The sequence below is a fragment of the Staurois parvus genome, unplaced genomic scaffold (genome assembly GCF_062004578.1).
Source record: "Staurois parvus isolate SC_StPar_1 unplaced genomic scaffold, SC_StPar_1.0 ptg000438l, whole genome shotgun sequence".
Taxonomy (NCBI): domain Eukaryota; kingdom Metazoa; phylum Chordata; class Amphibia; order Anura; family Ranidae; genus Staurois; species Staurois parvus.
The window spans coordinates 3,246,040-3,264,381 of record NW_028318234.1 but is presented as its reverse complement, the minus strand read 5'-3'; the positions used below and the strand labels follow the sequence as shown (position 1 = coordinate 3,264,381).

Genomic DNA, 18,342 nt, shown 5'->3' with positions numbered 1-18,342 from the left:
AGGTGATAACTATGAGGGATGAGTTGATGGAGGAAGTAAGGGTTCAATTGTTTAATAGAGCTGGGCAGGAGTGGACTGACAACTCATGGGGTCCCCGAGCAATAGGGGATCATGGGGCCCCTGTGTCCTTGCCCATACTCACAAAAGCCTATGAAAAAGGTACCAGGGGCATCTCATGGGGCCCCCTACTGACCCCGGGCCCTCAGGCAGTGCCAGAGTTTCCAAATGGTCAGTCCTCCCCTGGAGGTGGGATAGGGTTCCCCGATGAGATGAGTTTTCAGGGATCCTCTAAAAGCAGACAGAGTAGGAAATGACTGGACTTATGGAGGTAGAGAGTTCAATAGGACAGGATGGGCACTGGAGAAGTCCTAGAAGGAAGCATGAGAGGATAGGACAAGGAAGCTACAGAGCAGGAGGTCTTGAGAGGAGTGTAGCAGATGGTGATATTATGAGACAAGGTTGGTGATGTATAGTATTATTAATATTTTGAATTTTATTAGGTGGCCAGTGGCCAACATATAACAATAGGTAGTGATCCTGACACAAAGGTCCTTGTTCAGGCACTTCCTGTTCGAAATTACAACTGTCTTCTAGTTGTGTTCCTGAATTGTCATCCTTCGTCACTTGCCTGACGAAGGGGCCCTGTGTGACTCTAAAGTTGCCTTTGTATTTATTTTGTGGCCATGAAATAATGCTTTGGAACCAATGTGAGGAATCCTTGGTGTGCTGGTGACATTTCTTCACTTGAATTGTCTGCGGCTCCCAGCCTGTGGTCACTAAAGCACCCAGCAATACTGAATAGCTATTTGCAGGAACGTGTGCGTTGGGAATATTACTTTTGAATTGTCATCCTGTTGCATGAAACACTGATGAATAATACAAGCAGCCAGCACAGGCAAAGTCCAAAGTTGTCACTGTCAGGAAGCCAGAGTAGAGCAATGATGAAAAAATAATCCTGGAGAGAGTACATGTAGACAGGAAGGGGTTTATTTACTAAAGCTGGAGAGTCCAAAATCAGACTCCCTTCTGCATAGAAACCAATCAGCTTCCAGGTTTCATTGCCAAAGCTTCATTGAACAAGCTGAGGTTAGAAGCTGATTGGTTTCTATGGAGAAGGGAGTCTGATTTTGGACTCTCCAGCTTTAGTAAATGAACCCCAAAGTGACTGAACGAGGCTAGAGATCAGCAACACGGAGTTGTTCAAAGGATTGAAAAAAATGGTGAAATATGTCCATCGTTTATAACAGGGCTTAAAATTTCGAGTCTAGACCTACTAACCAGGCACAAACCTTACTCTCCACCAGTTTCCCCACCCAACCTTGCCCAGGTCCGCCTCCAACCACACATTTGAAAATGTTACATTTATATTCGACCAGTCCCTTCTATCGATATAAAATTTACATATCAGTTTATTTTTCTTTTTTTTTGCTGCGGCCCCCCTGGAGCCCTTTGTTTTCATTTTCGTCTCCTTCTTCGATCCTCTCTTTCCTTTTGTCTAGTCTGTTTTCATGTCATGTGTACTGATTGTGCTTATTGCTTTGAGTGCCGTGCTAGCAATACCATATCCTTCTGCTGGACTCCTTCGGAAGCCCTGCATGTGGAATGCCCATTTTTATTCACAGAGGTTCCATCTCATATCATCTCCGCTTTCTATATGCTGATATAGTGCAAATTTTTCCTTAGAGTTGAAATTCTCATTGGTCTATAAACGTTTCCAATTTTTGCAACTTATTGTTTTCTTCCCCTTTTTTATACCTCTTTCTGGATTCGGTCCTTCAGTATGCTGCTTATTCCTATGTCTCTCCATCAGTATGTATCCTGTAATATGCATCGCATACCTTGTATGTTTCACTCCTGTTGATCAATGTATCAGTTTTTGACTGATTCGCTGTTCTTATCTATTCTATAATAAAATTCTTTGTAAAAGAAAATGTTACATTTATATAAAAATGACTTTCAGGCAGGGGCGGACTGACCATTTGGAAACTCGGGCACTGCCCGAGGGCCCAGGGTCAGTTGGGGGCCCCATGAGATGCCCCGGTACCTTTTTCATAGGCTTTTTTGAGTTTGGGCAAGCACACAGGGGCCCCATGATCCCCTATTGCCCGGGGGCCCCCTGAGTTGTCAGTCCGCCCCTGCTTTCAGGTATGTTACAGTAGAAATTCATAATGCATACTCACAGAGCATATAACTTCCTAACTAAACAACCACCTTATGTTACAGCAAGCAGCACAATTTCGGTAATAAACGTTTTCAAACAGGTTTGTTTCCTATATAACAATGCTGCACTTGGCTACAGAGCACATGTATGTCAGTCTGTTTATATAAGTTGCAGAAGAGCTTATGTTGCCTGTTAGCTTGTAGATCGCCTAATAGTATTATGTCTGTGTTTGGACCTTAAAAAGCACTTAACAACCAGGATATCAGGAACAAAAGAAAACATAAAACTAATACCTGAAGACAGATTTGTGCTCTCTACTATACAACCAATGATTAAATAGTTACCGGTTAAACCAGATAGACAAGCACCCCCCAGGCACTGGTGGAGAGATAAGTGACCCATGTTGGAGTCACAGAGCCACAAGCAATACGTCTCTACAAAAGAATGGGCTTCAAGGTAAATTACATGTTGGCATGGCAGGCCTTTAAGTAGAGTCTTCCCTGTAATTTTATTATTCTTAGAGATCAGGCGCAGAGTCTGCCATGTTTGAACAAGAAGAACGTTTATAGGGTTGCTAATGTCCTATATCTATGCAGGAATTATCACCTTACCATCTCAGCACTGCCATGCAAACCAATACTGTTCCATCAAAGCCAAGCCCTCCTTTTTCTCTTTTTGTTTGTGATTTTTATTCTCTTTATTATATTAGTTATATTATAGCGCACATTTTGCCAAAACCTTTTCAAGCTTTGTATGGAGTAGGGAAGAGTAAGAACTTCTGCCAGATTTTTGTTTCTGAGCTAAAAAGGAGCACCAAGAAAATCAAGAGTCCTAAATCCTTTATTATTTCCACGAGTGAAAACAGGAAACAAAAGATAGTCAACGCATTTCAGGGGCAAAAAAGACCCTCTTTTAGCCCCCATCAGAGCTTCAGCTGGCCTTACACATATAGATTTTTTTGCAGGCGGAACAAAAAACAAATTTGTCCATCCATGCTGTGTAGCACAGATGGATGAATCTGTCACTCCGCTGGCTGTCAAAATACCCCAACAGTAGCTGCATCTGATTGAACATAGCTGCTGTTCAGCTGACAATTTTCTACCTTTGAAGCATGATGGTCTGGAGGGGCAGAAATGGCCACCCACTATGCAAATTTTGTCCGGTTCATCATGTGAAATTTGAACAGTATATGGCTAGCTTTAGACTCTGCGGTTGGTTTACTAAAGGCAAAATAGACCAGTCACTTTGCAAGGGAAGTTGCACTTTGCAAAGAAATTTGCCCCAGAGATTAGTGAATATGGTAAATTTGCAAAAAATTCCCAATCATGCACAAGGAAAATGTTAAAAAAAAGTCAGCAGCGCTTCACCTAATTCACTAAGATCTGAGGAAAATTCCCTAGCAAAAAGAACAACTTTTTTGCCTTTAGTAAATCAACCCCAATTCATCCAAAGTGTCCAGTGGCCACAAAGCTCCTGCATTGCCTTTGATGCAGGCATGATCAGTCATTGAGCATTCTCATGTCATAGATCTTTATCCATTACTTTATACCTACTAGAGCTAGCCTACTCTGAGACAAAGATAGGGAGATGAGATCTGTGTCAGACACTCTGGTATGAGGCTCCAGAACTAATCCCTCTGGGCCAATGACCTGATAGAAGTTACTTTCTCTGCAATTCCGTTTTCTTATCCAATGCAGCCTGTGTTGCCTTTGTTCTCTTAATATGACAGGTACACTTTAAAACTGCATGGATAAACACGGAAACCTTGTAATATGACTACACAGGTGGACATGAAACCTGCCTTTTGAGTCTTATATCATTCTGGACTTTAGATTTGCAGTATGCATTTAATGACAGTCTAAAACCAGAGCAGGAATCTATATTTCCTGAATTTAGAGCACGATCTGGAAATGCATCCTTGGCATCTGGGAGGATAATTACATTTGTCTGTGATGTGTCTGCTATCCTAATTTCTTCATCTGCTTTCTTTTTCATTGTAAATATATATTTCCTTAGAAAATATGCCCAGGGGCGCCGAGTACAGAACAGAAATTGTTGCAGTTTCATGCCTAATTCTGAAACTTGCGAAGAAAAGGGGAATTAAAGTGAAATTAAAATAGTAACCCTTATTGGCTCCCTGATGATATTTTTATTAGCGTTGGGCTGTATTACTGTAAACATGCTGGAACAGCATGATTCTTATTAGCGCTTTAACGGTTTTGGGGAATGATTGTTGGGCTTTTAAATCGTTCCCAAGGTGAGGGGGGGTCGTTGGTGCGTTGCAATTGTTCTGAGGTTTTGCAGATCTCATGATTACCTAAACATCTGCCCATCTATTGCTTTTCATTGATTACAAGAATTATTGCTATAAATATAAGGGCTGCATTTAATGAGAACCAGTCAGGACTTGTCTTATGTAAAAGTCTGAAGGTTCAGTCTATTGTGCAGGACAAGGATAGAGCTACACAGTGATGCTGATAAAACTGATAGCACTTAATAGTAGCAATCAATTGACAGATTCATAAAATGTCGAAGGATACAAAAGTAGCAGCGATAACTCTTGCATAGACACAGTGTTCCATTCGTGTGCAACCTCTACTTGTGTAGCCTACACCAGGGGTCTCCAGACTTTCTAAACAAAGGACCAATTTACTGTCCTTCAGACTTTAAGAGGGCTGGACTTTGGCCAGCGAGAGAAGACATTGACTTGGCAGTGTGAGTTACCAATGCATTTTTAGTATTAGGGGTAGGAATTGTGCCCCATCATTGGTGTCAGTGAGAGGAATAATACCCCATCATTGGTTTCAGTGAGTGATAAAATTCCCCATTGTTGGTGTCAGTGAAAAGAATAGTGCTGCATCATTGGTGTCATTGAGAGAAATAGTGCCCCCTGTGGATGTGAGTGGCAGGAATTATGCCTCATTGTTGGAGGAAGAATAGTGTCTCATAACAGCGGGAGGAAGAGTGCCCAAAGGGCCAGATAAATGCAAGCACTGGCAATGGGCCACAGTTGAGACCATTGGCCCACACCATAGAGGGCTATCTGTTTTACCTGCTTAGAGACTGTTGTGACATGCACGCATGTTAACAGTATATTTAGTTGTACATTGGCATGCATTGCACTAAAGTATCCCAATTAAAATTTTATAAAATTAGGGTCAAGGCATGCACCCCAACACATATACGTCTGAACAACTATATACAAGTCATATACATGTGTTGTGGAGCGCTACAGTTAACATTGGTTAACTGTATATGTGCATTGGGGTGTCAATGAAAGAATGGCAATGCACTACAGCGCACATATATAGCACAGTAGTTTGCTTTGTAATAATTGCTGCAAGTGCATAGGTGTAAATTATCCCCTAGCAATTCTAAGATACAAAGAAAACGTATTAATTAGAATTGATTATATATCTCTTCATTAACCTAATAAAGATCCCTTGCTGCTGGGAAAAGAAGTAGAATCTTTGTTCTCTTGCAAATCTGGAACCTGTGTCCAACACCTCTGGATGAGTCAGATAGTGTGTCCCACCACTGCATGCCGTGGTTCCATTGTGATGTATTGGTCTGTGGGTGGAACCACATGTAGATTATGTTCAATATAGATTATAATTAAAGCTTTGAGCAATTTTCTTTACTTCTATATTTCATGATTGATCATATAGCCAACACACGGTCTCCAGGGACATTTGAGTTCTGGTGTGGACCGGCTGAACTCAGGAAATTTCCAAACTGTCACTCTTAATGGGATCAACAAAGGTCATAAAACATCTCCTTGAAGTCAGCTGGCAGGTTGCTGATCTGTGATCTTTTCTTGCCTGATGGAATTTCAGGGATGTGAGAGGGGAAGACTATCTGACATTGGATGAACTTTACAAGACTCAGCCATCCCCATACCTATGGTAGTGTGAGGAGTGTTCAGAAAATTACTTTTTTTTTATCCATTGTTGTAGTAGACTTTTGTGCTGTGCTAGCCAGTGCTTAATGCAGAAAGTTTGGAATTTAAGTGATAACCTTTGTAGACCCTGACGAAGCGGTCAAAGTGACCAAAAGCTTGCATCTTTAATAACTTAAATTAGCCAATAAAGGGTATTCTCTAAAAAGCCACTCTTTTTTTCTTACATATTTTATCTATTATTTGATCTATTCAAATTAAAAGCAGAGCTTTAATCCCTGTACACATGATGAGAAGATTGTAAAATCCGAGGAGCAGGGCCCTCCTAAACCTCTTGTATTGAACTGTATTGTTGCTGTATTGTCTCCCTTTAAATTGTAAAGTGCTGAGCATACTGTTGGCGCTATATAAATCCTTTATAATAATAATAATAATGAGAATGTCAGGCGAATTGATCATCTGTTTTTTTTCTGCATGCTAGTCTCATATCGAAAAAGAAGAGGTTACTAAAGTTACGAAAATTCTTGTGCGACAGATGTAATGTATTGTATTGTGTTTATATTGGGTTTTCGGATAAAGAAAACTGTACTGATGAAAAAAAAATGGTACCATCTGGTATCGTACGAGAAAAATTTTCAGTTTGCTCAGCGCTTTACAATATAATGGGAGAGAATACAGCAACAATACAGTTCAATACAAGAGAGTTAGGAGGGCCTGATCCTTGGAGTTTACAATCTAAGAGTACTAACAATCAGATTATCGTACGATCACTACGAAAGCGGTATTTTTTTTTTTGCATAATTTTCTGATGGTGTGTACTAGGCTTTAGTTTCACTTTTCTGAAAACTATAATCCCAAACTTCCCACTCTTACTGCAGGATTAAACACTTCATAGCAGCAACAAAGTGATTAATAAGGAAATCATTAAAGAAAATAAAATATATTGTAGTCTGCGCAGCTTCAGAGGTTGGGTTAGGTTGCTATCTGTAATTAAACATAATTGAAATGGGTGGGGTATGATAACTGATATTTGCTTTGTTTATCAAACAGGCATAAATTGTACTGTGGAGTGTGCTGCAGCCTGGCTTACCTACTATTTTATATACCATATATATATATATATAAGATTGTTTGAAATTCTGGACAGAAATTGTTTTGTAGGAACTGCCATCTAATGGTCAGAGTAACACATTACAAAATTTAGGTGGGGATTTTGAAATCCAGGCAAACAGGTAAATACAAAAAATATAATACATAGAAGAGAGCTGCTTTACCTGCCGAAGGAATTGTATTTCTGAGATTTACATTGCCTTGTCAGTCTGAAGACCTGATTTTTCTCTGCTGCAGTTAAGTAACACAACTAGGTCCTGTGCAGGGGCAGACTGACCATTTGGAAACTCGGGCACTGCCCGAGGGCCCGGGGTCAGTAGGGGGCCCCATGAGATGCCCCTGGTACCTTTTTCATAGCCTTTTTTGAGTTTGGGCAAGGACACAGGGGCCCCATGATCCCCTATTGCCCGGGGGCCCCATGAGTTGTCAGTCCGCCCCTGGTCCTCTGCTCCCCCCAGCCTATGAATGGCCAATAAAGGAGAAGTAGTATAGCTCATCCTGCTGTCCATTTAGTATGCTACTAGAGCGGATTCCCCCTTATATTGATCTCAAGAGGATGACACCCGGACATATTCAGGTACTAACACTAGTTGTCTTTAATACACACTTCATGACCTTTCATGGATATTTGTAGACTCCCATTACTGGCTCATCCTTCTAAAAAAAGCCAGTTACCTGGCTATCATGTCAATTCTTCCAGCAGATAAAGACTTCTGACTCTTCTCTAGCATTGCCAATCTGCATACTTGAATCACAAAACCAGATTAGAGGCTTTCTTTTCTGTTTCAACAATATTAACATTTTCCAAACCAGATTTGATATAGTGACTGTGATCACATTGTACATCACATTTTTGGGGGTTTTACAAAGTTGAAACAGAGATTCAAATATAGAAATGTAATAAAAGCATATTATATTTCCCTGGGTTTTATAGTTTGTTTTATTATACTGGTAGAATACACAACTCTTCACACACTTTATTTTATGGTTTCATAAACTTTGTGCTCTTTGCTTCATAGGGATTATATAAGGTCATATCTATAAAACGTGTCATAAAACCGTGTTAAGGACAACGCTACATATAGGACAATTGTCTACTGCTGGTAGCAGCTTCATGCAACGTGTCTCAGCTGGCTGCACCAATAAGGGATTCAAATTGCCTTAGAAACTGAGATGCTAAGAAAAGTAATTCTGGGCAGCTGCATCTCTGGGCATGTTAAAGAGAACTGGTCCAGGCAGATGATTTCGCAAGTATACAATATAAAAAAATCCTGAACCTTGTCTAATACAACCCTTATGAGCAAATGTAGGAACCAACCTTAATGATAACATGGTATAAGAACATCAGTCTTCATATGCATTATATAAATTGTATATATCAGTGTTTAGCATTTACAACACTAGGATACACTAGGGTACTTTTCAGAAGTAGGTAGGGCTTCATACCACAGCAGATTTGCCATATGTGTGTCCAGCACCTACCCCCACCCACTACCGCTCCTTTTAAAGAATACAGAACCAGGTATCATTTTGTGGTGTTAAATAATTTGTATTAAATTTGTTAATGCTAACAGGAAAAGCAGTAAAATAGATCCCCTGCAGCCAGCAACAGTAGACCACCCCAGCAACAATAGACCCCCCAGCAACAATAGACACACTCTAACAACAATAGGCCCCCATTAGCAACAATAGATCTTCCAGCAGCTATCATCATTAGATCTCATCCCTCAATATTTAATCCCTTACAGCACCAGTTGACCCCCCCCCCCCACCCCCAGCAGCATAAAAGCCCCACCAGCAAGAAGACCTTCTCAAAAACAAAAGGCAATAATAGATCCCCCAGCAGCCAGTATCAATATACCCTTCTTCACACCACAGAACCCCTTGGCATTGCATACATTCAGTGCTGGAGGTGCCAAAACTGCATTTCCCCATATTCCCACTGAAAAAAGGACCTGGACCTAGCACTTTCCAGCACTGGACCCAGCACTTTCATACATAGGAGTGAATGACCTATGTATGAAATGAAACAATTAGGTCAAGTCCACTTTGTTCACCTAAGAGTCGAATCAGTCTGTCTGTGGCTCCTCATAGCACCATGCTGCTTATTTCAAACTTGTGTCTAATACTAAAAAAATGCAAAATGTTTAATTGTTTAATGGAATACTGTGGCACATTGCAAGAGACCGTTTGTACTCAAGTTCATGGTACGTGTGTGAAAACATGCATGCGGTTATATACATGGCTTGACAGTAAAAGTAGAAAAATGCCATCCCGGCAGCTTCCATTGTAAGCAGACTACAGGTGCTCTTCAAAATGTTTGGCTACGTAATTCTCTTCCTGCTGTGTTTTCAAATACACAAAGATCTTTTTAAGCTAGATTTAATTTATAGTCTGATTGGAGCATAAATCTCTGTCTGGAATTTGTTAGTTCTTAAAAGACATGCCTAGAGCCCTTTCCATTCATCTATATTTAGATTACAGACAGAATTCCATTTAGGTTGAAAAGGTGATATTGTTTCAGCCCACCAGGATAAACAGTATGTTTCGTCTATGGCATATAAAGTCATCCAAGCAGGTAATCATGGATAATGCAAGTCAATATCATAAAGTTTAAAGCGCCCATAAAAAAACAGTTTATACATTCCATAGGGACCTTGGGCTTTGCCGTGTTTTGTATGTATAGATGGAATGTTTTTGCACCAGAGATAATGGTGCTTCACACCTCATGAGTAAATATAATGTATGTGCAATATTATCTTAATTGCTCTTCCAAATTCCTTTCCATCTCCAACAATAAAGAACTTGTTTTTTTCCACAATTGGACATTGCCACTCAGCTTTCAAGAAAAATTAACTTGTGCCATCCATTTCTCTTCTGCAGGTGCGCATATTCATCAACCAGCTCTACCAACCACCCATAGAAAAGGATATATCAAGCAATTTAGATCTGAAAGCCATCCGCATTGCCTCTGTGAACCCTATCTTGGATCCCTGGATCTATATCCTCCTTCGGAAGACTGTCTTAAGCAAAGTGATTGAGAAAATAAAGTGTCTGTTTTGTAGGATCGGCGGTGGCAGGCGACCACGCTCTGCAGGAAGCTTCAATTGCACAGATGGCAGGAGGGTCTCTTCAGCCCTGTCTAGTCATTCTCCTTCCTTTGTTTCCAGGGAGTTGCGAGAAATTAGTTCAACATCACAGACTTTATTGTACCCTCTCGAACTGAGTGATGGTAGCTTTAGAAGCAGCACCATTTTACCAGGAGCCACCATGGCCATAAATCTTCCTGGGGCTCCAGACAGGACGTTACGTGGCTCTGACCAGTCTGTTTCATCTCAGGGTCCAGACTCTGAACAGGTACTGCTTGTAAATGAGACTCGCCCCACAAGGGTCACTCAGAATGGCAACTCACCCAAGGGGAATCCACTTCATGTCACTTTTCCTGATGAATCATTGAATTTATCAGAAAAGTGTATATAGAGACTTTGGTTACTACAGTTGTATAGGCAGCTCTTAGTAAATGTGCTATTAGCTGACAGTAGGAACACAATATGCCACTTACAAGGACATAGTCATGCAAGAACTCCAATCCTTCATTGAGTGGTACTCTAGATTTAACCTTCTGAAGGCTGTTGAAAGAACGGAAAGCATACAGTAAAAGAAAAGTGTTCAGCTTATTGAAAACATCAATTCTGTGTGTCCTTACTTTCCTGATATTTTTCTACCTTCTACTGGCACCTTTAAAGATTGAACAGGCCAACTTTCTTTGGAAGTTGCCTACTTTTCGAGGGACAGAAGATCAAGTGTCTTATGACTCCCCCTTCAACTGCAAACACTTTTTTCTTGACAAATCAAATTTGTCCGACAGATGATGAATGTTGATGTGTCTATCTAAGCTTTAAATAATGTGAATTTTAATGGATTACTATTTCTGTGTGTATATGAAATCTTAAGTGTATTTATTCTCTTCTCTGTGAGAAGGTATCTAGTTTTACATGTCTAGTTAAAAGGTTAAGAGGCAGTATCTTCTTTTTTTGAAAGTATTGCCAGTGAGCTTTTATTTTAATGTTGTTATACAGTTTTGCACTAAATTGACACTTATCAATGGCATATGCATTGACGGTTATGGCCAGTTAAAGAGTATGTGCACGTAAACACTGTAATATGGTTTTCAAATGTTCTTTCTGAAGGCACTAGCAGTAAAGTTAGTTGAAAATAAAGGCAAGCTTTAGCCTTTTTTGATATGAATGTTTTACATTTTTCATTATAGGAATTCTATAATAAAATCAAGGAAAAATATTAAAAGGACCATTCAATCTAACATACCTTAACTGATGCAGCTCCTTTCTCCCACTAGTATTACAGTTGGGTTCCATCAAATAGACCATTCCAGTATAATACCAAGTACTGATGTGCCTGTCCCTTCACTAGATGTCTGACCCACTGAAGTCGGTGGGGAAGGCTATACCCAGGAAAGTGGGCTAGGAAACCTTGTTAGGTTTGTACCAGAACTTCAAAGAGGTTAGACTTTGCCCACTGGTACATAGAAGGGGTTGAATGATTTACAAACCCCAGTTTGTTAACTTCATTTCACAGCATAAAGTGTTGTCAAAATCTGAGCTCTTATTCAAAATTAGCTATGGTAGAAAGACTGATAGATGGGGGAGGGGGGGGGGTGCTGGTAAAAATATTAATATAAAATAAAACAACCAGTTCGTTTCTGGCAAGGTTCAGTTAAAGGTTCACTTTTTACACAGCCCTTCACAATGGAAGTTGACCTAAGATATTTAAATTAATGAACATCCCTCCTCTTTTGGGATGAATTTAACTCATTGGGAAAAAAGGGATTTAGATGTGTACTCATTCATTTTACAAGGGTTCAACACATTACAACTTTATGACCACAGCTATTGGTTACCCTTTTCAACCCCAGCTATTGGTTTTGGTATTGGATTGTCTTGTTTGTTCCAATAGTTTGTTGACTGCCATTAAATGTTCCCCATAATTTATTTATGAAAACAGCTAGGCAAGCACATTAAACTCAAATGTAGGAAATAAGTATGATAACTCTGCAAGAAACCAGGTTAGTTCTATTGAGATCCAGGTGTCAGGTCTGCAAAATAACACAATATTTGATTTTATCTCATATTTTTTGCATATTAGCCTTTTGCAGTCTCTGCATAGCAGAACTCAGAATGGAAAAGAGAGAATAGTACAAGGAGGCGGTCAGATATGCTGCGGTGCTCATATGCTAAAAGCTAGCATAGCAGTAGAAAGCAAAGTAACAGAGAGGTGAATTCGTTAGTGTACTGCTTCTCTTTTCACTGTTTGTTAGCTGCAGTAGAGAGAACCCAGGTCTCCTTCCCTGCCAGACAGAAATACAAATTTTTGACAGGTAAAACAGCTCCATTAAATACATTTCGTTTGTGTATTTATATTTTTGCTTGTAGTTCATCTTTAAAAATGTTCATTTTCATTACTTAAAGTGAAGTCTGCTTTTTTCATTTAATTTAAACACTTAAAATAACATAAATAAAATGAACCCTACAACTTAAACATCACCACTATAAAGTGCCTGAGCCAGGACCATATGTAATGGAAACCCCTGTAATTGAAATTCTGAGAGCTTTACATTATGGTAGATAACCTTTTCTTAAAGAAAGAAATAAAAAGCCATAGTATACAGCAGGGGTCTCCAAACTTTCTAAACAAGGGGCCATTTTACTGTCCCGCAGACTTTAGGAGGATGGGACTGTGACCAAAGGGAGTAGAAAAGGTCCTGACATCAGTGGGAAAAGACAATTCTCCATCTTTGGTGTCAATGGGAAGAGTTGTGCCCAAATGTTGGTGTTATTGAGGAGAATTGTGCCCCATCATTGGTGTCATGCAGTCCAGTTGTTGGTGTCATTGGGAGAAATTGTGCCCCATTGCTGGTGTCATTGGGAGGAATTGTGCCCCATCATTGGTGTCATTGGGAGGCAATATGTCCCTTCATTGGTGTCAGTTGGGGTGGAATTATTTTCCTTTGTTGGTATCAGTGGATAAAGTAGTGCCCCAAGGGCTGGATAAAAATAAGCAAAGGGCTGCATCTGGCCCAGGGACTGCAGTTTGGAGACCACTGGTATACAGTATAATGCAGTGTTAGCTAGCCCATAAAAATAGTATATACAGTATTCTCAGACACTCTGTCCAACATCTTCCCCACTTACGTTTGTTTATTTGAAGCAGATGAGACATTCCAATTGCGGCAATGGAAGGGACAAAAATAATGACATAATTAAAAATGTGTAAACATGTCGGAAAATATATTTTTGTAACCATGTACAAACTATTTTTTATTGCATTAAACTATCCATGAAGGCAAGAATTACTGGCTTATTTCTATTGCTACATTATATGTGAATATGTGCAACCATGAAATCTGTGCAAAAAAAGTGATCAAACTGTTGCTGGATATTTTATCATGTCATTTTTAATATTGTGAAAGAATCGTTATAGTATTTTATAGGCATAACATACAAAGTTCTACCCACTAGCCTGAACTACACTGGCCACCTAAGAACCCTACATTTTGTGGGTTGAGGCATTGACCTTGGAGGAAGCAGCTGGATGAATATTCAGGGAAAAACACTCTCTTAAGTCTACAAGGAAACAAAACTGATTTATTCAATAAAGTAATGCATACACCAATGCTCCAACCCTTAGCAGCTGATCGCAAATCATTTCAGAATTCAGTTGCCTAGAAGGGTTTACCCTGATTGGTTACGTTGGATAATTACACTGCACACAAAACCTTCGTACCTTGCATTCCCTTAACAAATAAGGAGCTTTTCAATATAAAACCATAGTTTTGTCATCATAAAACAAAGTAGTGTAGAAACCCATACCCACCAACCTTGGTTTATCTTTAAACCACTTAAGTAGGCTTTTTCAAAAATTGCAGTGCAGTTACCCCATGCAGCGAAGAATATTTAAGTATGTCCAAACTCTGTCCAAATTCAATGTGTTGTAGATTACTCAGTGTGTTTTATTTTTTGCAGGCTTGCTTTATCTTTATTTTTACAAGGTAATTATGCCAGTAAGAGACTTTATAACAACTTCCTGTCCTGGGTGACAGTGCTGCTTGGTTGCCTGTCAATGCAGGAGCAGCGTTGTCACCCAGTGTGGACTGCTGGCTCATATACACAGTACCAGCTTGAGTCCCTGCATGCCTGCACTGTACTGGAATAGCACAGGAGCATCGGACATGTAGTAGTCCAGGTAAAATTGGGCATATCATACCTAAGAAACATGCATTTGCAATCTGATTGGCTGGTTTTTATTTCTGCCCTTTGCACTTGGTCTCTACAATACTTTTTTGAATAAGGTTGGTAAATAGCTCTAAGACCATGGTCATTATGAAGGCACAGGCTGCATTCATACAAATGCTAACTCAGGGGTCATTATGGCTGTCTCATCCTTAGCCTTCAGTCTACATGTACAACACACACACACACACATATATAACTAAACTACAACTAAAACCCCTTTTAGGTAACAGTTTACATTTCAGCTGTTTGATTCCTGGACGAATATTGAATTTCCTTAGATTTCTACCTAATTTTAGATGAGCATTCATGGTAGAACAAATGCCCCCTCATCTTCATCATTCATCCAGCTGAACTGAGCATTTATTGGTTTCCTGTTGGCGTGTTTGGTAATCTTGTACAGAAATTACTAAGGGAATTCCATCAAGCAAGCATGTTCTGTCTGTCGCCATGTGACTTGCTTCATTGTAATTGCAATCTGAATTTGTATTTGTAAAACCATTGTATTGACAGTTTGTTTTTTGGGGGCTTCAGGGGAGAGCGGGGAAACACAATAAAATTATATTGTTGAACCATTTGTCTTTGAATATTTTGTGCAGCAGAATATTGTCCTCTAAAACGAGATGGCGCCTGCATGTCATTACTTATTGACATCTCATTATGCAAAGCCTAATTGAAGTCTCATGCCTTTGTATCTCTTTTCAGCCCACTACCTCCACATGTTATCATGTTTAACTGGTTTTTGCTTAGAGGTGCTTGAAAGTACCTTTTTCTCTAAATGAGGAGGCTGTTTCCAGTCCTCACACTTCTGCGCTCTCTGCTGGCAGAGCTGAGTAACAGCCACACCTCTGATCACTCTACCCAGGTAGTGATGTGGACACACAATGAAGGATTCTCCTCCCTGACCACAGATTTAGTATTTTGGCCATTTAAAGAGTAACTCCACTTTTGTTGAGAAGAAAATTCCCCTTTGGGTAGTCTATGTACTGTACATTGCAAGGATTTGAACTCCTTGATGCTCAGCACATGTGGCCTCTCGGTGGCTGGGCCTTGGTATCAAGGGGCCATATATTTGCATACCCAATGTAAACCCCAGCACATTCACCAATGCCTCACGGAAAGGTCCCAATCGCTACTTGTGGTCGGGAGCTTTCCGATCATGTGACCGCCATGACAGCCAACCATGGTCACTTGACCCTAAACAATGCTCCGCTGACGCCAAGTGGTGAAGAAATGTTGCAGAGTCCTACTGTTTGTTATTTTGAAGAAATAGCTGACATTTTTGTTGCAGGGGATGGCCAAAATCTGACTTGTATGTTAGTGCAGACATCTGGGAAAATCAGTGAGCCAATTCCACCAGCAGGAAATGGCATTTCTGTACAGAATGCCTCCAGGTTGAAAATAACAGTGCTGCAGATTGGAAAGGAAAGGTAATTTTAATAACACTGAATTACAATATGACTTGTGTAGCAATTGTATATGATATGCTATTTTTTAATATTTTTTTATTTTTTTTCCCCGGGAAAGATTAGTTTATGCAAGGACAGAAAATGTTATCTACGGTTGCAGAAAGCAATAAAAAGATGGCATGTCTCACTTTCATCACAAATCTAGAAAAAACAGAGTTAAAGTATATGGGATCCCTTACCATGAAAAACAACCAATTCAGTTTAAAATAGAAATGAAAGGCTGCATATATATATATATATATATATATATATATATATATATATATAGCTACACAAGTCATATTGCAATTCATATATATATACAGACACACACACACACACACACTATATTGCCAAAAGTATTGGGTCGCCCACCTTTACACGCACATGAACTCTAATGGCATCCTAGTCTTGGTCCGTAGGGTTTTCAATAGTGAGTTGGCCCACCCTTTGCAGCTATAACAGCTTCAACTCTTCTGGGAAGGCTGTTCACAAGGTTTAGGAGAGTGTCTATGGGAATGTTTGACCATTCTTCCGGAAACGCATTTGTGAGGTCAGGCACTGATGTCGGAGAAGAAGGCCTGGCTCACAGTCTCCGCTCTAATTCATTCCAAAGGTGTTCTATCGGGTTGAGGTCAGAACTCTGTGCAGGGCAGTCAAGCTCCTTCACCCCAAACTCGCTCATACATGTCTTTATGGACCTTGCTTTGTGCACTGGTGGACTTGCTTTGTGCATATTGGAACAGGAAGGGGCCATCCCCAAACTGTTCCCACAAAGTTGGGAGCATGAAATTGTCCAAAATGTCTTGGTATGCTGACACCTTAAACATTCCCTTCACTGGAACTAAGGGACCAAGTCCAACCCCTGAAAAACAGGCACAACACTTAGCACAATGTAGTCAGGCATGTACTGTTCTCCTGGCAACCGTCAAACCCAGACATGTCCATTGGATTGCCAGACAGAGAAACATGAATCGTCACTCCAGAGAACATGTCTTCACTGCTCTAGAGTTCAGTGGCAGCGTGCTTTACACCACTACATCCGATATTTTGCATTGCACTTGGATGCAGCTGCTCGGCCATGGAAACCCAATCAATGAAGCTCTCAACGCACCCTTGTTGTGCTATTCTGAAGGCAACATGAAGTTTGGAGGTCTTTAGCTATTGATCCTTCAGATAGTTGGTGGCCGAGCACTGTGCACTTAAGCATGCATAGACCCTGCATTTTACGTGGCCTACCACTTCATGGCTGAGTTGCTGTTGTTCCCAGTAGTTTCCACTTTGTTATAATACCAAGTTGACCATGGAATATTTAGTGGCAAGGAAATGTCATGGATGGACTTATTGCACAGGTGGCAACCTATCACGGTACCACACTGGAATTCACTGAGCTCCTGAGAGTGACCCATTCTTTCACAAATGTTTGTAGAAGCAGTCTGCATGCCTAGGTGCTTGATTATATACACCTGTGCCCATGGAGGTGATTGGAACACCTGAATCCAATGGTTTGGAGGAGTGTCCCAATACTTTTGGCAATATAGTGTATATTATTAACTTTACTTCCATGCAATGAGCTAAAAAAAAGCATTTTGGAAATTGTTCTTGTGTTCATTGAGATATTGAATAAAATCTTGATTTTAAAAAGTGGTGTACTCATTTATGGGCACTGTATATGTATGTATGTATATTTTATTATACAGTATTTATTATATAGTATTTATATATATATATATATATATATATAAATATATATATATATATATATATATATATAAATACCTTTTTACATAAGTGATCACATGATCTCTGTTCTCAGCTGCATAAGAAGCTTGGAGAGGTGGGGTAGAGATTGAAGGGGGGGTATCACCAGGAGGTAGCAGCAGTACACCCATTTTCCCAATGAGGAGCTGTGCAGGGGGGGCATATCAACACAAGTCGGATCATTGGAGGACAGGCAGGCTCTGTTTCCGGGATAGCCAGAAAACTGACCACGCTGTGATGGATCTGCTACCATGCTTGGTGTGGTCAGTTTGCAAATAGGAAAGCATGGGGACAGGCAGGACCACCTGATATGTCACATAAAGGAAGCAATGGAAAGAGAACAGGATACTTTTTAACACAAGTACATGGTAAAACAGACACATGTCAGGAATATGAAATGTTGGGGTAACATACACTTATTTACATTTATTAAAGTGTGAATTTTCATGCAAAACATTCCATTATGCAGTGCTAATTGTATATCCAGAACTGCTGGTTTACAGTGCAGATACAGCCTAATATTATAGAGCCATTCATTCCAAACTGTAAATGGCTGCATTATAAGCTGTAGCTGTGCTGTTTATCAGCAAAAAGATATGCAGATACCATCTGTGTTAATAATGCCTCTACTATGCTTAAAGCCCAGCAAACCTTCAA

General features: G+C 40.0%; 1 protein-coding gene across 1 annotated transcript in view; it reads left to right on the top strand.

Moving 5' to 3' along the window:
* The window catches only part of PTGER4 (prostaglandin E receptor 4), a 35,066-nt gene extending 20,018 nt beyond the window's left edge, over positions 1–15,048 (top strand). Inside the window, exon 2 of the mRNA XM_089687819.1 lies at positions 10,053–15,048. Within this exon, the coding sequence (XP_089543945.1) occupies positions 10,053–10,649 (597 nt within the window). The 3' untranslated portion in view covers positions 10,650–15,048. The remainder of the gene's footprint in view (positions 1–10,052) is intronic.
* Positions 15,049–18,342: the final 3,294 nt, after the last annotated feature.